At 46.7% G+C, this 21,498-nt stretch overlaps 1 protein-coding gene and 1 long non-coding RNA gene across 3 annotated transcripts in view; one reads left to right on the plus strand and one right to left on the minus strand.

Annotated features, from left to right (window-relative positions):
• Culd (CUB and LDLa domain) overlaps positions 1-21,498 on the minus strand; it is a 210,016-nt gene that overhangs the window by 66,047 nt on the left and 122,471 nt on the right. For both annotated transcript variants that reach the window (XM_065429524.1, XM_065429523.1), the window contains exon 3: positions 9,887-9,952. In XM_065429524.1, the coding sequence (XP_065285596.1) occupies positions 9,887-9,952 (66 nt within the window). The remainder of the gene's footprint in view (positions 1-9,886; positions 9,953-21,498) is intronic.
• The window catches only part of LOC135900080 (uncharacterized), a 38,442-nt gene that overhangs the window by 625 nt on the left and 16,319 nt on the right, over positions 1-21,498 (plus strand). The window lies entirely within an intron of this gene.

The raw sequence follows: 21,498 nt of genomic DNA on the forward strand, positions 1-21,498 counted from the left end.
TTTTCTGCTTACGCTGACAGTCATATCCTTTCTTGGTTGTCACAGAATTGGTCCCTACCGGGTAAAGTGAAAATTTTGTCTTGAATACTAGCTGTGAGCGAAGTAAGTGAATTAAGTAATTGACACTTTCAATATTCTCTGGAAACTGCAGGCAGCAGGAGAATAAAGTTACTCTCGTGAGAGTAACTTTATTATTTATGTAAAATTATATTATGTAAAATTATTTAAAAAGCCATCAGCAAAATACTTATGCCGAAATCAGTCACTAAAATTGACGTGCACTTCCTTTTAAATTTTTTTGCAGGACGTGGTTTAAGAACTAAATAGAACGAAAAAGAACATAGTGAGTGTACTCAATGGAATTTTAACTGAAAGTCGATTATGAGTACCATGTAAACTCAGTGACCAATTTATTATATGAACTCGAAATAAACACTAAGAAATATCTATCCGGACCTCCAACAAAGTTATTTCACTCGCTAGCTTAATAACTTAATATTGTATGCTAAGTGCCCTTTAAGGTTTCAGTGCGAATAGCATTCTGTGCCTACTTCAGCCGTTTTGCGTGCGTGCGTGCGTGCGTGCGTGCGTGCGTGCGTGCGTCCGTCCGGTCTGTCTGTCTGTCTGTCTGTCTGTCTGTCTGTCTGTCTGTCTGTCTGTCTGTCTGTCTGTCTGTCTGTCTGTCTGTCTGTCTGTCTGTCTGTCTGTCTGTCTGTCTGTCTGTCTGTCTGTCTGTCTGTCTGTCTGTCTGTCTGTCTGTCTGTCTGTCTGTCTGTCTGTCTGTCTGTCTGTCTGTCTGTCTGTCTGTCTGTCTGTCTGTCTGTCTGTCTGTCTGTCTGTCTGTCTGTCTGTCTGTCTGTCTGTCTGTCTGTCTGTCTGTCTGTCTGTCTGTCTGTCTGTCTGTCTGTCTGTCTGTCTGTCTGTCTGTCTGTCTGTCTGTCTGTCTGTCTGTCTGTCTGTCTGTCTGTCTGTCTGTCTGTCTGTCTGTCTGTCTGTCTGTCTGTCTGTCTGTCTGTCTGTCTGTCTGTCTGTCTGTCTGTCTGTCTGTCTGTCTGTCTGTCTGTCTGTCTGTCTGTCTGTCTGTCTGTCTGTCTGTCTGTCTGTCTGTCTGTCTGTCTGTCTGTCTGTCTGTCTGTCTGTCTGTCTGTCTGTCTGTCTGTCTGTCTGTCTGTCTGTCTGTCTGTCTGTCTGTCTGTCTGTCTGTCTGTCTGTCTGTCTGTCTGTCTGTCTGTCTGTCTGTCTGTCTGTCTGTCTGTCTGTCTGTCTGTCTGTCTGTCTGTCTGTCTGTCTGTCTGTCTGTCTGTCTGTCTGTCTGTCTGTCTGTCTGTCTGTCTGTCTGTCTGTCTGTCTGTCTGTCTGTCTGTCTGTCTGTCTGTCTGTCTGTCTGTCTGTCTGTCTGTCTGTCTGTCTGTCTGTCTGTCTGTCTGTCTGTCTGTCTGTCTGTCTGTCTGTCTGTCTGTCTGTCTGTCTGTCTGTCTGTCTGTCTGTCTGTCTGTCTGTCTGTCTGTCTGTCTGTCTGTCTGTCTGTCTGTCTGTCTGTCTGTCTGTCTGTCTGTCTGTCTGTCTGTCTGTCTGTCTGTCTGTCTGTCTGTCTGTCTGTCTGTCTGTCTGTCTGTCTGTCTGTCTGTCTGTCTGTCTGTCTGTCTGTCTGTCTGTCTGTCTGTCTGTCTGTCTGTCTGTCTGTCTGTCTGTCTAAATTAGGCCACTACGTATGTGCTCCTGGTCGTGATGCCGTCGTGGTCTTACTGTCGTCGTCATTCCAGCTTCGTGATCGTACTCTCGCCATGCTGTCGTTGTCACGCCTTCTACCCCGACCCAGTGGCCCAAGTTTAAATAGCTTGGGCCTAAGTATGGACTCGTGGTCGTGATGCCGTCGTGGTCGATGCATCGTTTTGACTCCACCTTTGACATCCGACTCTCGTCATGCCGTCTTGGTCACGCCATCGCCGTCATACAGTCGTCATGCATTCTTTGTCACGCCACCATCGTGATGACATTGTGGTCGTACAGTCGTCGTCATTCCAGCTTCGTGATGTGAATCTCGTCATGCTGTCGTCGTCATGCCTTCTACTCCAACCCAGTGGTCCAAGCTGTCTTGTAGCTTCGGCCACTAGGTATGAGTTCGTGGTCTTGATGCCGTCGTGGTAGTTGCAGGGTCACCATGCCACCTTTGACAACCGACTCTCGTCATGCCATCGTCTTCATGCCATCGTCGTAACACAGTCGTCGTCACGCTGTCGTTTTGTAATTATAATCACTCCAGCAACGTCATCCCATTGTCGCCATGCCGTCGTCGTCATACCGCCTTCATCGTTCCATCGACATCAATCTTTTTTCGCTATTCTATTATAATCACACTGTCGCCATTGAGTCGTGGTTATGTCGCCCTTGTCATGACGTCATCGCGAGACAGTGGCTATCATGCATCCGTTGTCAGACCGTCATCATTATGCCGTCGACGGCGTGCCGTTGTCGTCACACCAGCTTCGTCATCCAACTCTCGTCATGCCGTCAACGTCACGCTATATTCATAATACAGTTTTCATTATACAGCCATCGTTACGCCATTGTCATCTTACGCTCGTCTTCATCCCATTGTCCTCATGCTGTTGCCACGCCATCATCGTCATTGCGTCGTCATGCATTCGTTGTCACACTACCATCGCGATGTCGTCGCGGTCGTTACAGCATCATCATTGTATTCTCGTCGTACTGTGGTCATGAGCCATCGTTGTGACACAGTCATCGAAATACCGTTTTTATCATGCCATCGTCGTCATGCTATCGTTTCACCATCATCATCACTTCGGTACCGTCATTCCGTCGTCGTACCACCTTCGTCGATCCATCGACGTCATTCCTTGTTCATTCTATCGTAACCATGTTGTCATCATTCAATTGTGATTATCTGCCACCATTGTCATGTCATCGTCGTCAGACACGCTATCATGCATCCATCGTCATGCCGTTATCGCCGTGCCATCGTCGTTACTCCCGCTCCTTCCTGCGGTTCTCGTCACACCATCGTCGCTATACAGTCATCTCATTGTGCTCGTGTCTTCGTCGTCACTCTGTTGTCGTTACACCATCGCCTAATTTAATCATCGACATGTCATTGTCGTCATGACGTCGTGGTTATACCGTATTTGTTGGTCTACCGATATCACTTCCTTCTTCGTCATTCCATCGTCCCTGTGTCGCCGTCATACAGTCGTCGTCATGCCGCCATGCACATGGGTGACCTTTGCAAGCGAGCGCCATAGCAAAGTGGGACGATATTGGAGTATGTGGCATATAGCCGGAGCAACGAAAGCCTAAAATTACCGCTACACGTGTTGAATAAGCGTGAGTTTAGGAATATCGTATGTCGCTATATTGTTCGAATGCTATTCGCATTACCGTCGACAGTCATCGCGAGATGAGTTATGTCGTATTTTATTTTTTGTGTATGCACAGTGGTTTCTGGCCCATATATGCACACGATGCCTGCTAACGGCCGTCTTTTGAAGTCTGCAGCGGGTTTTTTACCTATATAGGCACTTTTATAGGCGCATGGGATGTTTTTTGCAATCTCAGTAAGGTTTACGTTACCATCATTGCTCAACAAATGTGAACAGAGAGACGTTGACTTCGCCACACACAGCAGAAGGCAAATGCGGGAATATTTTCTAACTTTTGGTTCGTGTTCTTATTTTATGTTGGCCTATTACCATTAGAATGATGATCGTTAGCTTTATGCATTGTGTTTATTGGCATTTGCATTATATTGTGATTTGTGCTCACGTTTAACATTTACGTTCGCTTAATGTACCAAACATTTCCTGAGTGTATGTATTCACTGAATAATTGCCTTCGTTGTATTCGTAATAATGATTCATTTTTGATACGTTATTCTTTTTTATTGACTTTCCTTATTACTCTATTCCGCTAATGTACATTTGTACACATCTGGCCTGTAACCGCTGCCATATTGTACGTGGGCCCTCTGGCACTTTCTAAGGGTTTGCTACCGCTTTTTGCCCGTGGGACCCCTAGCTGCTCTTGGAAAATGAAGAAATGAATGAATGTATGAATGAAAAGAAAGAAAGAAAGAAAGAAAGAAAGAAAGAAAGAAAGAAAGAAAGAAAGAAAGAAAGAAAGAAACGTCCTCTATATCTTAGGTTTTCTTAACTCAGTTAATGTAAACAATAATTACAGTAGCACGATTCGTCGATGCGCTTAGGGAAGCCTACGTGACACCGCGTGCTAAGTGTCCTGGTTATTATATAAATATTTTTCTTTTTGGAAGCATTCATTGCTTACAGCGAAAGAAATTGTTGTTGTTGCATGTAAGTGAAATTAAGTAGCCGGATGCGTACTGCTCCCATCTCTCTAGTTAGACCCCATTTAACCATTCTTACTAGCGGAATGCAAACTTGCGGACACTTTTGGCTTTCCACGGCATTATGAAAAATCATGCAGTTTGTACGCATGCACGCGGCTCACACCTCCGCATGCGCGGGCAGCGCCATTCATTGGAAAACAGGACATGCAAGACATGCCCCGGTGAGCCAGACCTCTGCGAAGTGTACTTTACGTAAGTAGGGCATCTTTGCTTACGTCACGTCGAGACGTGCCTAAATCAAAGCGTAGCGAACGAACGACGGGCAGATTGGCGGACAAGGGCGGCCCATTTCTTACAGCACGTAACCCTGCTGTCCGAACTGAAACAGCTGCTTCCGTCATCGCTACCACTCTGTCTTCCGCAGCCTAAATCCGCTTAGGAAATGGCGTAAGGACGCGTATATATGAGCTGTCGCTCGGTTACCTGAACCTGTAATCGGCTCCTGAGCGAGGAACTGCCGCCGCGTATATCTGCGTAAGACAGAGTTTTAAGATGATGAGCTGGCGTTCTTGAGGAATTAGGTTTGACATTCCCGGAGACAGTATAACGGCGCGCTGGCAATGCCTGGAAATGCGCTTTGAAACGGGGACGAGAAGGGGGGGGGGGGCGCGTTTCCTGTTCTGTAACCTCGATGGACACGCTGTTTTAGATGGCGCGGAGGCCAAATCATTGACGGTTCAGCGTACCAGACAGGCCTATAGTGCGCGAACTGAGCAGGGAGCACGTTTGCGAGGCTTGAGCCGAGCGCGTCAAGCCCGCGCACGCTCGTGCCTTGTAAAACAGGACGAATGTGCGCCCATAACACACGTGTTCGCAAGTCCGGTGCTATATATATGTACGCCTTCAATGGCAGATGAAAGAAAATAAAAATAATTTGTTTATTTATTCCCGCTACCAATGAAGATGCACTGTTGCACAAAACGGCGACACCTAACGGCCACGAAATGTGTATAGAGCATGGGGGGGAAAATTTTATTAAATGGAAAAAGAGCTGGCTGGTGGGCGCGTTCCCTAGTCCAGGACCCCGTTGGTTCTACCCGCTGTCTTCGCCCTTTCCGAGCTAGAGCTGGCAAGTTCACTCTCCCACAGCTTGTTGGTTGGGCTGGGTACTGGATCCGGCAGTGGGTTTCTTTGGCATTCCCAGACGATGTGATATAGCGTAGCGAGTTGGCCGCAGTGTCTGTTATCGGAAAATTAATTCTTGTTCTCTCGACAGCGTGTCGTATCCAGGCGGATAAGTGCCTCGGGACAGCATGTAGTGTTTAGTGATGCCATTGAAAGTAATGAGCGGGTGGTCTGCTCGGTGGTCATCCTCCAGTGGTGCGCGGTTTGCAAGATCTCGGGCGTATGAGTGGGACGCTTGATTACCGCGGAGTAACTAAATGGGCAGGCGTCCAGAGTATTGACGGGTTTCCGGGGGTGTGGGGAGGGGTGGGGATTTCGGGCTAGGCTATGCATTACAGTCTTGGAGATTCTTCCGGCCATGAAAAGATGGCGCGTTTCTTACCCCATGCAATGTCGCATGTGTGTGCGTGCGTGCACGCACTTGTGTACAGCGCATAGGGATCAGTGAGATAGACGTGGGTGGTTGTGCCTCGCTGATATTGTAAACAGACATCCTCACCTTCATCAGCCCATTTCTGTCCTCTGCATAACGAAGGAGGGCCTCGCTCAGTGATTTTCATTTACCCCTGTTTCGGGTCAGGCGACTCCTAGCCCCATCGCACCAGCTATGCACAGTTTTCTGTCGACAATTTACGTAACGCGTGTCGCAGATAACTGGTAATTAAACAATAAATTCTCGGGCTTTACGTGCCAAAACCTCGACATGATTATGAGGCACGCCGAATAACGGGGGACTGCGGATCAATTTCGATCGCCTGCGGTTCTTTAACCTTTACCTAAGTCCAAGTACTCGAGCGTTATTGCATTTCACCCCTACCGAAACGCAGCCGCCGTGGCCGGGACCGAACCCGTGACCTCGTGCTCAGCAGCGCAGAACCATAGCCACTTAGCTAGCGCGGTGAGTGCAGATAACTCGCAGTCTGATTAGCAGAATTGGTGCCATGGGAAGAGAAAACACCGCGGGAAACACCGCGGGAAGGGAAACACATGCTGACATTAACTAGAACCGACAATTAGAGAAAGAAACAGAGATCAATCATCAGGGAAAGGTAGGGAGGTTAACCATGCTGAGCCCGGTAGGCTACCATGCACTGGGGAAGCGGGAAAGGGATTGAAAGAGGAAAAGGAAGAAGATTACAGTCTCCACTGTTACGCACACGAGCGTTCACCGCTGAATCAGTCACAGGCGGTCATACAGGCTGGTGCATTTCAAAAAACGCATCAGCGCCTTTGTGGCCTTGCACATAGCAGATGCACAAGGCCACGGTCCCCAGATCTCCTCTGTGAAAGGACGGTCGTCTCACTGCCCCAAAGCTGTACAAAGGGCACACCTCTCGTCTTCGTATGTAAGCAAGTAACACAGGACATTTGTGTTTGTGTGGGTGTGTGCGCGATTGTATTATTCGCTCAAGGACTGCCGACTCGCCAGAGCAAGTCCCATATGCAAAAAAGTTCCGTGTGTGTGCAAATTTATACGCCTGCTTTTCCTTTATATCCTCAATGTCGCGTTAATTAACCGGATTCGGTAGCCATGAGTTCCCTCCAAAATTTTGCAGGCCGTAGCAAAAGGAAAACATAAAAGTAAGCCTAAAGCCAGCGCCTTGAACAGAGCAAGTTCACAAGTCGTTTTGAAGAAGTGGGAAGCACGTCAGTGCATTGTTTCGCTCAATTCTACTAACGATAAGAACATGCATGTTAGTTACCGAAACTATTGTGTTTTGTCAACTGTGACGTGCAGAAACCACAATGAACGATAAGGGCTTGGATTTTCTGGTGAAATCTACAAATGGCGCCTAAACCTTTGTTTTCGTAAGTTCGCTTACAACCGAAATAAGTCGGTATTGCACGTGAATTCGGCGCAGGAAAAATAGAAATGTTAGAAAATTGTACTCGGGAACTTTACCATGTAAAATTACGTTGGTTTCTTTCCGCCATAGCAAAATGAGACTAAACATCAATAGCTTCTACCCATTTCAGTAACCCTGTAATGCTTAGAAAAGTATCTCTTACTGTAGCCATCTTATCGCGATTGGGCGACGCTTGTCGCCACATTGTAAGGGACATCACTAGGGAGTTTTAGCCATGCTATATTAGTGCACAGAAAAGCACCTATCTCTGCGGAAAATCTTTACGTCCTGCGAAAGAGAGCACGTACAAAGCAGCCGTTTACCGTATTACCATACGACCGTTCAGGTTAGGGCTAAAAACAGGTAGGGCTAAAAACTCTTTGCCTTTCATATTTTACTACTGAGTTCATTGGCCGGTACCTTGACCGGCCACTCTATACAAACATTTTGATAGAAAAAAAAGAAAAAAAAAGTTGAAACAGAGGTTATGGCGTCGAGCCTTGACAGGAATTTCTACCGAACTTGTTGGAAAAGGAGGTAAACTTTCACGCAAATATTTAAAAAACTAAATTTAAAAAAGAAGAAGAAAGAGAATGATGGAGAGAAAAAGATCCTGGGGAGGTTCATTCGAGCAATATCAGCGAAACTCCACTACTCTCCCACCTACTTGGAAATTCTCGTTTGAGACAAACACCGGAAAAAATAATCTGAATTCAATAATTCAGTAATGCCCCCCAGAAAGGGGCCTTTAAGGTAATAAAACTGAAACTGAAAATATTGAAGACCGAGGACACTGAATATCAAACACATCACACGGCGCACAAAATGCTGAAAAAAAAAATGGCTGTGGCTTCGATAAGGTTAAGCCCAGGATGCGAAGCATACTAGCCTTTATTTTAGTTGTTGAACCACTGTTTAGCCTGGTGAACTGCTGTTGCTTGGCTATATTTGGTTCGGCTAGACGAAGAAACAACTCATGCATTACTGCTTCGCCTTCAAGAGTGGAACGCGACAGCGTTCCCGTCGACCCGCCAAGGGGTGTAAGACAATGGGCTACAGGGCAGCGACTACGCGCCCCGCATTGGACGCGGTGAGCGTCGAGCAAAGCAGCGTTCGGCGCGGCAACGAAATGTGCGCCTGAGCAAGAGACGCACGCCTGAGCTTTAGAAACAGCTCGTTTCTAAGGCAACACCGCATTCACTAGAGGCGCTTTTGTACCGCTTTGAAGCATCGTACTCGTGGCTCAGTGGTAGCGTCTCCGTCCCACACTCCGGAGACCCTGGTTCGATTCCCACCCAGCCCGTCTTGCAAGAGTTGAGCCAAAGCCACTTCTCCTCTGTCGTGACGTCACGGTGTCACGTGGTTTCAAGGCGTCACCGCCGCGCCTGAGGAGCTGGGTTGAGCTCTCGTAATATGCTTCGCATAAAAAGAAAAAGTCTGGATTTTCCTTTATCTTGCTCTCTATTTGGCACATTCAAGAGGTGCCATGCGCTTAGCTCCAGATTATCGTCTCTTCCCAGCGGTTCAAGCTTTGTCCATACCTGGCGCGCACACGAGCGCGAAAAGAAAAAAAAAAAGTGGCGGCACAGGGTTGGCTTGTCGAGAGCGATTGTTCAGTTTCGCCGGTGGTTTAGTACCGATCTGAGTGGTTAATTCGCGCCGGTAGTTTGGTGCAGGTTATCATTTGAAAGTATAAGAGTGCGCGAAAAATGTGAAAAAGAAAGTGTGATTAATTATTAAATTCATTCTCTGTCTATTCGGGAGTGCGCATGTACATAACTAATTTTCTTCTCCTTTTTCACTTGATAAGGAACATATCAAGTATATACGAAAGACAGAGAGAGAAAGAAAGAAACCCTCATACTGTGCAGGACCTTCGTGGCGAGCTGGTTGTTGAGTCATAATTCCAAGAAATTAACGGCGCGCAAACTAGACGAGGACAAAAAAACGCCGGTTCTTTGTCCTCGTCTAGTTTGCACCCTTATTTTCTTTGCCTCGCACTGTATTGCTTTGACAGCCAGCAACGTTAGAGCGATAACGCTCTGCCGTTATCGTAAGCACCATGGTCGATCAGCTTCCTGCTGCGTGTATGCTAGCTGTATTGCACTCACCGTGACTTCGCATTCGCAGGGTGCATCTGGCAGGCGCACTAACGGTGCAAGAAGAGCGGTAACTCTTCGTGTTGTAACGCCGTAATGCGACATGTCAGATAGAGAGAGAGAAAAAAAAAACAAAGACAAGGCGGGGATGTTAATAAGTGAAAAGCGTCTGGGGATGTTAATAAGCGGCGGGGATGTTAATAAATGAAAAGCGTCTGGGGATGTTAATAAGCGGCGGGGATGTTAATAAGTGAAAAGCGTCTGGGGATGTTAATAAGCGGCGGGGATGTTAATAAATGAAAAGCGTCCGGGGATGTTAATAAGTGAAAAGCGTCTCTTCCCCTTCCCCCTATACGCAGGGGGAAGGGAAGAGAGATACAGAGGAAGGCGGTGAATGTTAGTTGTCAGACATCCTGAAGTGAAACACTTACCACCGTCAGGCTTTGCCGCGGACGGACATCCCAAGAAGGCGACGCCCATCAATATGGCCCACCATCCTGCATGAAATGTAGAGGGGGAAAAAATATGAAAAATGTTTTTTGTGGGTTTTGCTTCACGCAGTGTAAAGCAAGTTCTAGGCAAAAAAAAAAAACAACTATTAAATAAAGTACTATTGCACCCGTAAAATTGACACATATGTTCGGTGACTAAAACCTATTTCGCTAGACCGAAATGATTGGTGGGTAATAATACGCACACACACACGAAAGTACTTCTAGTTCTTATGGCCTAAAAAAACGGACGGATCCGAAAGGCTCGATTTTTCGTTAGTCCAAACAATGCGAAAAAGCAATGAAGCCAGAGAAAGCATTGAGGAAATTGATTCTTATGTTTAATGTAAATGTAGAAATGATAAGAAAAAGGCAAATGAAAGTGGACGAAAATACAACTTGCGGCAGGTGGGAGCCGAATCCACATTTTCTCTTTCACTCGTCCATACCCCTCCTCACGTGTAGGGTAGCAAACTGGACTCAGTCTGGCTAACCTACCTACCTTTCCTTCCTCTCTTCTCTCGCTCTCTCCCCGCATTACGCCTGCAGTGCTTTACTGTGGAATTAGGCCATTTTCCCATACAAAAATTGAGTCCATCGAATCCCCTTATTCTCGCTAATTACATAGCGAGAGCCTCGAATGAGGCAGTCTTGAAGTCATGACGTACAGCACACGAGGGTTGATTGGCCAGTTGCCTGCTCCTAAGCTCACGTACATGTGCGTGACGTCCGCAGTTAGAAGGATGCTCCACGTTTGCTACCTTCGCCGTGAGTGGCGCTGGTAATACCACTGACACAGGGTTACTCCGAAGGCCTTTGGACTAGGGGACATCTACCGGAAAGGCGGTGACGCGGGGTGACACAATCTCATTTTCGGCAAGGGTCCCTTGCGAAAAGGAAGATAAAAATAAAATTCTGCGGTTTTACGTGCCAAAACCCCGATCTGATTATAAGGCACGCCGTAGTGGTGGACTCCATGTTAATTTTTACCACCTGGGGTTCTTTGACGTGCACCCAATGCGCGATACACGAGCGCTTTTGCATTTCTCCCCCGTGGAAATGTGGCCTCCGCGGCCGGGATTTGGTGCCGCGACCCGGAAAGCGAGATTCCCGGACTCCCATTATCGATCTAAAAGGGGTGTAATCTAGTACGCAGCTCTTGAACAGCAAGAAACTTGACAAAATAGAATGGTGCCTCGTTATTAATGTTAGTACTCGCAAAAACGGTTTAACTCTGTGGGATGCACAACTGTGTGCCGTGGATGTTAGGCCCTAGGACATTGTTTCCTTTCTTAGTATATATATATATATATATATATATATATATATATATATATATATATATATATATATATATATATATATAATTTCTGTTATGCGAAATAGAGTAGCCGCCACCACCATTATACGGTATTACAACTTTATTTTCATTGCAATAAAAAACGTCGCCGTTTCGTCCTAAAGGCGAAGCATCGATTATTATAGCAAATTAGTAGACAGCTATGCAAAGTAAGGATAGTAGATTTATCGGCCGTATATACCTGCAAACATAGGCATACTAACTAAATAAAAAAAAAACATGGTGTCACGCGCACAAGAAAACATGAAAGCAAGTCCCTCGATGACCGGGCACACTCGCTGTCAAAGCCATGGAGTAAGGAATCGCGGCAGCAGGAGCGAGCGAATTGACCTTCGTGCTGCCTTTCACTTCAACGCGAACTAAGCGGCGGGAACACAGCGCATATGAGGCTATCAGCACTCGGCGCACTCTTTCCCCATCGCAGATCGCTTTCAAGATAGGGGCCGCGCGGCCCACCATAAGCAGCGGCCACCGGAGTAGAATGCCCCCCCCCTCTGCACTCCCCCCCCCCCCCCGCCGGTGTCTTGCGCGCGATGAAAGACGGCGTGCTACCTGCCCGCTGTCCTCCCTTGCGCGCGCGAGACTAAGCCACCATCGCCGGCTCACCCTCGCACGCTTTCACTCGCACATACAGCATAGGCGCGCGGCGACGATATTGTCGCACTTGAATTTTAATCACGATCATGGCGACGGCGGAAATGCGCCTGGAGTGTCCATATAATTGTTATCGCAATAAAAGATACTTTGCAGTGAGGGTGTTTGTCAGCCAGTGAACGTTTACTGCAGCGACACTCTCAAACCATTGTAGCCGTTGCCACAATTATGATCGCCGCAGTCGTGTCACATTGGGCTTTGCCAGCTTCGTCGTTTCATGGCTTCGTCCCCATACGGCTTAACAGGGGCCATCGTGACTCGCATGGTCTCAGTTTTGTCAGGGTTTGGCAGCATTTTCTTAGCTCGACGTTAACTGTCCATTCAGGCTAGCTTTGTGCGCTTTTGTACAGTGCTCATTGCGGTACCGGAAGGCAAAACCAGCTGGGCAAAACGCTGTCTTCGCTATGCTACCAAGCCGATTCAGCCTTTGCAGTGAAGTGACCGCGCGCAGTTGGCGTCGAAGAGACGCGCTTATAGAAATGTCAAATCAACAACAGTTCTACGCAATGCCTGCACAAGTGAAGTGTGAGCGGAGAGGACCGTAAGCGACACTTAGCTTAAGGATGTCTAAGACTAAAATTATTTTTCCTTTCCTTTCTTTCTCTCTTTATTTTACTTTGCATTGGCCAGATACTTTTTTCATCGTATGGTCAGTTTCAATTTAAAAAAGCAGCGCTGTGTCTTTTGCAGCGTCGCTTACTGTATAAAAATTGAGTCACTTAAGTATCCTTACTTGATTTGAATGCGAAAGCACTTTGACTTCTCTAATTAATTGGTTACGTCCATGATACGTGACGTCACACTTTGTCACGTGTCCTTCATAACTCTACCTTAATGCACCTTAATCCGCTTTAATCCACCTTAATCCACCTTCTTACTTGTACCAACCTTAATCCATCATAATTCGCCTTGCTCTAATTTGTACCAACATTTATCCACCTTGTAATCCACTTTAATCAACCTTGATCCACTTTACTCCAGCTTCATTCACTTTGCACCAGCTTCACTCACTTTACTCCAGCTTCATTATACGCTCTCTGTTACATACTTCAGCTAATGGCGCTAATTGAATGTTCTGCTTTCACAATATCACTGCATTCTTTGTTTCTTAAAGATGTATCGCCGCCAGCAGGTATTACCTGCCGCAATATCTTACTGGCTTTGGCGTTCAAGCTGCTGCTGAACATAGGATTCCGGTCTCGGTTAGTCCGGAGCACTCCACTACAGCGTCTTTCATGGTGAATGTGTTGCTTTGGAACAGGAAACCCGGTGAATCTAACCCATACAGTTCCAAAGAAGCCGGTTACCACGGCTGACGTAACTTTCACTGTGTGAATGAGAGGAAAGCATCCGTCTCATTCTTAGGGCTGCAGCGCAGCAGCGACGAGGATGTCCCCTTTGCGGGCTAGCGCCACACGTCGGACGCACCACATGACTGCGCAAGATTCCTTGGCCTAAGTTACAACAGCATATTCTAAAGACGTGCGCGGCACTATCGAAGCACCCTGTAGCAGATTCGGCTCAACCACCTAGGTCATTTTCTTGGATCAAGACGGAAGATGAACTCATGTCACCATGACATGGGCGTGTGCTGCTGCATAAACAGCTCCACTCGATTCCTTTCGGAGCAGGCCCTATGGCCCAAGTTTACTGTTCAGCCAGAGAGGAGTAGCCTCACGAACTGCTGGCACTAATGAGGCAGGATTTGAGACTCCGAGGAACTCGACGTTTGGGCTTGGTATAAGTCGACCTCCAGAAGACTACCATGTAAAAATATTGCTTACCTAAAAAAGAACGTATTGTCCTTTTTAGCTGCTGACGAGGAATTCGCTTAGTCGAGGGACACGCTTACTAATAGTGTTAGCAGTTTTGTCATGCTTTGAAATGTGCCCTGAAGTCGGCCTCGAAATAGTTAAGAAAGAAACAAAAAGGATAGACAGACTGGTTCCTTTGGCCCTTTCAAGAAGTTAAAATTGGATTGCCATGCAAAAACGCATAAAATCCACAATCCCTTGTGAATGTTTGTTAGGAAGGTGGGAACATGTAAAATGGTCTCGCGAAGTTTTTACAGAACTGCCTGGATGTTTCATCTACTGACGATTCTTTTCAGGTGAAGAAATTGGGACGGGTCATTGATTTCTTCGAGAATGTGGCATGCTCGAGCGTTTTAGCTTGTTCAGTCGGCATAAAGGATCGTATTATAGTCCATCGCACATGATAAGCTGTTGTCCTGTGTCAGTGAGTGCATTCAGGCCTACGGAGCAGCCTGGTTTCAAGATATGTCCAATGCAAGCGCCGGTGCCTTTCTCGAATTACTGTACACGTATATTCAATCCACCTTCGTTTCTTGGGTTGAATAAGTTTTCATCCATAGCGAGGGAATCTGCATAGGCTCGCTGAACCCTGTCTTTTCTGAGCGATATTTACCTGACATCAAAAGCGAAAACAACCCTGGAACAGAAGGTTGCGGCTGCATGCCACTGTTTGAAAGAAAAAAAAAGTAATTGTAGGAGAAGTAAGCACAAGATAACGCTCGAAATTATGGAAGTGGAAAATATCCTAAGAAGGAGCGCTTTATTGGACGAAGAACTTGGTTTGCTGCAAGTGAATAGTTAACTTTTTCCGCAGTTGCAAAATCAGTCTCGAGATACCATGCACTTTTATCTTTTGATTTGTTTGTTCATTCCTGTGTCTGGACATGTGACATTTGTACATGCCAATCAGCGCACACTAAATCCTCAGTTGTTAGTCAGCGCCCGTGGCGTGTGTTCTCGTGCTCTGTTCCCGTCTGTCCTGCGTTGCACCCCCCCCCCCCAAAAAAAAATGAATTAGCCCCTTACATGACGTATCATGTATAATAGAATAACTTCTTCTATAGCGTAACAGAATCGAAAAGGGGGAAAAAATCCTACATATTCACCGGGAATTTATAGCCTCTCTAACAATGAAATACACAGCGACTTTAGCACTTAAAATAATAACTGAGTTTCCTTTACAAAAATACGTGGCGGCCGCTCGTCACACAGCGTGCAATAAGTTTTTAAGTAAAGAGGTTACTTCGAGAATTTCTACATTTAAAATCGGCGCACAAAAAATATCAGGGTATTTCATTTACTCTTTATTAGCCTACCGTGAAATTTCGATTGAGAAATACATTCGGGTGGTTTTGTGAAGCAAGCATTGATTGCTGTATCATATATGATGCGGCATGCAGTTATGGGTTGTTTTGTGGAGGACGGTAGAGATATACATTCTCTCAAATTTGCTGACAGAAAACAAATTTGCCGGCAAAATTTATTATTTGCACGAGCTATACTTTTTCTTGGAACCATTATTTGGGCAGAATAGGTAAAAAATTAAAATGCCAGCAGTGTTTGCGATGAAGATAGCGTGGAGCCCACCATGTTCCAGGAGCTAATAACAATAGAATAAACAAGAAAGCCTCGGAAAGAGAGGTAGAAGGTTTTATTTCGGCTTGCGAGAAACTCATAATGTCTATGCAAAGAAAAAATGAACATAAAACCAAGGTCTTAAAATGATCCGGCCTAGATATTGAAGGTATCAATCAGTCAATCAAGGATGTCATCAAAATTTAATAAAACATGTGCTGGCTGGAGCTGTGAGAAATACGCTCCATCTCTTAAAGCATCGTGTCAACTTTTTCGATCGTTCTGATATTGTTTGCAAGTTTTCTGCAATTCAGATGTCTTTTTGCATGGTTAAAAAAAAAGAAAAAAAAGACAAGGAAACGCAAGCGCACGGTGTATCATAACTGATACGCGACAATTTATTGCGCCTAAATTTGCAACTAAGCGTTTCATTAGAAAAGTGAAGTTGGTTCAGGCATATCTGGTCTAATGAAAAGCTCGTTTAACTTTTTCACAAGAAAATTCATGCATTATGGTTTCATTGACCACCAACTCGCGTAATGCGTCTCAAGTATACGGCTCCCAAGCAGGGAAAGTTCAAAGTGAGAAAGAAGCTTTACTAGCCACTTTCGTACGGTCACTGGGCAACCGCGTACCTTGTTATGTTGTAACTCCTGTGCAACATAAGAGGCCAGTTACACAACATACAACTGACCACAGGTGGGGTACGAACCCCTATCTTCCCATCGCACGCATACCGAAATTAGTCTGAATCACACTTCTCTAGAATGGTCAGTCGGCTGATCTCGCCATCATCTTTCGAAAAGAAAAAAAAAAGCACAAACCGACGCCGCAGTGAGACAACGCATGGTCATGCCGCGTGCTAGGTCCCACACGCAGGGCGAACATATGTGGAGCCTAGCAGCTACCGCGAGGCAGCAACTGCGGACGCTGGCACAGCCCGCAGCCGGCCACGCCACCACTCTAGTCTCTAGACGAGTGCGAGTCAGACTGTGCGTATTATCTAGGAAGCGTCGTTATTGTCGACAACGCTTCAATATCCGTCGGCAGAAGGTAAACACGCCTCCGTGTAGGCGGCTCGTTCTTATTGACTTGACGCGATGCGCGCGTGTTAGGCAAGGCGCCCCGACGGGGAAAGCGTGTCGTTCGATCGCTCGACAGCCGGTGTGTCCTGCAGTGGCCGCCGTGGTTGCGCAACGCACGAGGTCACCCCACCGTTTCCGGAGCGAGGAGTGATGCGGCGCCTTTTCAAGACGTGCAGTCGGACTCGCTCCAGAGCGAGGTGAGCGACTGCGCGCACTCGCGGCGCCGTCACCGTGCCAGCCTCGTGGCGGCGCGGAAACAAAGGACCGTTATTCGGGCTCGGCATGTGGGTCTGACGCTCGCCGGGTCATGCTGAATGCGGCTGTCTAAGGTAATTCCTCCGGCGCGACTTTCGCGCTCAGCGTAAGATAGTGCACTACGCTATTCGGGAAAAGAAAGAAAATGAGGACGAAGTTTCCAGTTTCTCAGTGAGAAAAATCTCGCGTAATTTTGCCGCAACTATTTTCCTGCAGTTCAGCGACCGTACAGTAGTAGCAGTGCGACGACGACAAGACGACGTCATGGCGATCGCACTTTTGTCGCTAACGTTTAATACAGCGATCATGAAAGATTCTCAAGGAGGAGCCTCTCAACGTGTCGAGGGGTCGAGGGCTCCTAACTGCTGCTCGCAGTCATTGATCGACGTCACAGTTCCTTTTAAATGTTCGTTTCAATTTCAGCGAGCCCGTGGAAGCGAAGTAAACCGTTCCCGTAGCCCTCACCACAACTTCTCTATTCAACACTTCGTCGTTCGGTTAGATAAAGTAAAGCAAGCGCTTCGAACTGCTCGAATCAATAATTAAAGTTGATCGTGGCAACTGTTTTCATTACGCACTGTGCAATTTACCTCTTATCTAGAGGCTTTCAACCTGAAAAACTGTCGAATGGTAAACATGCGGTCAGCGTTATTTATTTTACTTTCAATTTTAAAATGTTTGTGCAGCTATAAAAAGCATCCTATATAGAGCTGTCAGACAGCGAAGCCAAGGACAGCACATAGGAAATTAACTGATTTTATATTTTGTTGAATTGTGGGCTTAATTATACATGAGACATAGATGTGCAATAAGCTTCATATTCCCTATAAAGAAAGCGCAAATGAATGTACAAGAAAGAAAGAAACAACTTCTGGTACCGGAACTAAGGGGTCAGTGGGGGCGGGGGGGGGGAGAACGAGGGAGAAGCTACAAACTCCGCACGAAGCGTGCGGTGCGGCAACGGCTCTCCTTTCGTACACATTCTCGTATATTTGTGTACATGTGTTTATATCCTGGCCTATGGGGAGTGTTAACCAGCGTCACTCTCGAGGTCATGGCTTTCTTTTCTTTTTTCCTTATCGCAAATTTAATCTGTAGTGAGTTTTACAGCTCAATAAAAGTAAGAACAGTTAATTTCCCAGTGTACGTTCTTTGGCTTCATATGGTTCCATTAAATATTGTGTCGTGTTCAGAACAGAGTGTGAAATTGTGTACGCTGCACTGACCGTTAACACAATCAGTGGTACAAAAGACCACGCATGTTTATCGTGTCCTTGCCTGCTTGTGTTGATGTTTATTTGCGCGGTTGATATTGTTGGCGGAAATGCAGAAACTAGATCGGGGAAGGGGGGTGGGGGGCAAAACGTCCTATAGTGAAGAACACGTCAGGGACGTTGGAAACGGAGGGGGACGCACCCAGCCATTGACGACGACGACTACGACGGCGACGACGATGATGATGATGATGATGTAGATGATGATGATGATAATGATAATGATAATTTCCGCAAGAAGTGTGTACCCTCCCGGTGGCGTGCGAGGCTAGACAGAAAACCCGCAAACTTGAAAACGGAAAAAAAAGAACGAGAGGCAGACATAGACAAAGCGACAGTATAGTGGCTGCCACCTTCCTGTCGCGTTGTCTATGTCTGCCTCTCGATTTCTTTCTTTTTCTTTGCTCGCATTCTCCTATTATAACGATGTAACAACTAGCCCAACAAGTCACTATTACGTACAGTCCTTCACCATGTTCGTGGTGAAAAACAATATGACGTTGTGCGGCTGGAGGACGAAGGCGCCGCGGCTGAGAAGATTAGGATATACACGTGCCTGAGATGCACTACATTAGGGCGCGCTGGGCACCTAAAATCCACACGTCGCCGAGTTTACACGCTGCAAATAACCTTGGAAGAAGAGAGAAGTATACAAGAGTAACAGAAAAAAAAAACATTGACTTATGAAAGTAGCCTACTAGACTTTGTGCGCTTTTTCTTGTACTGTGTTTAGCAGTTATGAGCTGGAAATCCGGATGTGCACGTCAAGTAACATCGCGCTCGAACATGTATACGTTCGCTGCATACATATAGGCGAATTGGACTCGGTGACACAGGCTCTTGTGACACAGGAGTACGGTGGCACCGCGATTGATTGCTGAACTTCGGCGATTCGTTACCGCCATTTTCTTGCAGCTAATATTTTACTATATGCGCCTCAGCTGCGCAATGCCTACGCTGCGGCGCAGCGGGACTTCGACACCGACAGATATAGTTTTACGGGCTCTCTGGATTGTTGCTATCGCTGTGACCGTAATACGCGAGTGCAGTTAGGAGAAACGGATGCAGCACCTTTGTTTATAACTTTTTTCTTTATGCGGTGGACGGACCATCACGGAGCTTCAGCATCCTGGGATTGCGTAGAAGAAACTCCGCAATTTAAACTTTTTCTTGTACTAAGTAGTCAGGTCGCGGACCAAAACACTCCCAATTTTACCGAGAAGTCGCTAATTGATGATGACTTGCTCGAGATTTCGTCTTTTCTTTTCTTTTTATCGTTCCTTGTGCACTCGGAGTGAACGGTCGAAATTTGAAAAGGTAAACTTACTCCCTATTAAAAAAATATAAAAAATATAAACCTAGAAAAGTCACTAAGACGTACTCCAGAAATGATTAGGTTGTTCTTACAACTAAATGAAGCAAACAGAAAATAAAGCCAATGAAATCACAGGGGATATTTCCGGCTTTACTGTCTCGTTCCTTCGTATTGTTGCCTCTAATGAAAATCGAGTCCATGGGTTCCCCATATTCTTTTTGCTCAATGCGGTCGTTAAGGTGACTAAAAGCTTGATACATTTAACAAGTTTCTCGTTAAGTTAACACTGCTGTGAAGTTAGGAAGACTATGGGTATTTATACGTCAAGCCAACCTCCCCACCTTATATGAAACAAAATCTTTTTTTTTTTTCCTGTCCTTTAGAACTATGGGAATACAGAGGCGACAGGGCGGCAAACGCCGGCTTCCGTAATGAGCAACATTGCTCTGCCGCGACGGATAGCTACCCTGGAAATGTCCGCGAGTCTTCCAAAGGTGTAGGCTCGACCGGGACTGCGTACCACTGGGCATGCCACCCCCTGTGCGTTAAACAAAAGAAGCCCGTTTATTTCTCATGCTTTGCGCGAACTGCATTCCAAGCATTCTGCTGTCCCGGTTAAGTGGACCATAGATTGGCCGCTGCGTTCCGTCTTCGCAGGCGACTGAGACGATGTCAATTTTGGGGGCGTCAGACTATAGTAGATATGTGGAATAGGGCCTCTGGAATGCTACTAGGACGCGGGAGTGCGTGATAACTGTATTGTGAACGCGGATGTCTGCCTATATCTGTCTGGATCTTTTTCTTTTTATTACGATAGCAATTATGTCGACGCCCCAGGCGCATTTCTGCCGTCGACGTGATGTTCCGCACAAAGTCCAAGAGCGATAACATTGTTGCCGCGCGCCATATGCTGCATGTGCGAGTGAAAGCGCGGGAGAGTGAGCCAATGATGGCGGCTTAATCTCGTGCGCGGGAGAAAGGAAAATGGTAGAAAGTGGGGACGAAGCGCGCCGTGTTCCGTCGCGCGCATGGCACCGGGAAGAATGGGGGGAAAGGGGGGGGGGGGGCGTTCTACTCCGGCGGCTGCTGCGTATATCGCGCGGCCGCGCGGGCCCTATCTTGAAAGCGATCTGTGATGAGTAAAGAGTCTCGGTGCGCCGAGGGCTCACAGCTTCGTGTGCGCTGTGTTTTCGCCGCTAAGCTCGCGTTGAAGCGAGAGGCAGCACGAAGGTCAAATCGCTCGCTGCTGCTGCCGCGCTTCCTCTCTCCAGCGTTCTGACATCGATTTTCCGCGGTCATTGAGTGAAATGTGTTCATGTTTGTTTGTGCGCGTGACACCATGATTCTTAATTTAGTTAGTAAGCGAATATTTACAAGTTCATACGGCCAATAAAACTAATATCCTTACTTCGTATAGCTGTCTACTAATTTGCTATCCCTCTCCTTGAGCACGTGCCAAGCACAGTCAGGCGATCAGTGTACGCGGATGACATCTGCATATGAACGTCTGCAATGACACGCCTACAGTTGCGAGCGAGAATTCAGAGAGCTACCACCTAAACTGCTATCTACCTCCGTAATTGAGGCCTGGAAATTGCCTCTGAGAAATGCGCGCTAGTGCCATTTACGCGGAAACCTATGACAAACTACAGTGTAATGATAAATGGCAAAATAATACCATATGTTAGACCTTACAACTTTCCAGGTGTCTTAATCGACAGGGACTTGTCATGGAGCCCTCACGTATACGTGAAAAAACGGCTTACAGGCATCTGTCACCTGTTCAAGTTTTTCACTGGCAAGACTTGGGGGAATGTCGACAAGTGCTATGCTAATACTATACAGGGTGCTTTTTCTCGGCATTCTGCGGTACAGCTTGCCAGCAATAACCAACACAGGCAAAATGAATCTACGCACAATACAAATTGTTCAGGCTCAAGCGCTCCTGATCTGTCTAGGCCTGCCTCAGAGTGCATCAACAGTGGCGAATATAGCAATCACTAGAGACCGCTTTGTCAAGTTCCACATTGAAATTGAAGCGCTTAGGGCCCATATAAGGCATCTTGCCAGGATTCCTGCCCACCACCTACCTAGCCTGTCTACCAGCGGAGAGACCTCGCACCTCTTTCAGCCAAACTATAACCGCACATGGTGAATCTTTGCCAGCTTGTTTCACTCCTGCTGCGAGACCTTCGATTCCTCCATGGTACCTCGCTCAGC

This window comes from Dermacentor albipictus, chromosome 1 (assembly GCF_038994185.2).
Source record: "Dermacentor albipictus isolate Rhodes 1998 colony chromosome 1, USDA_Dalb.pri_finalv2, whole genome shotgun sequence".
In the NCBI taxonomy this organism is placed as follows: Eukaryota; Metazoa; Arthropoda; class Arachnida; order Ixodida; family Ixodidae; genus Dermacentor; species Dermacentor albipictus.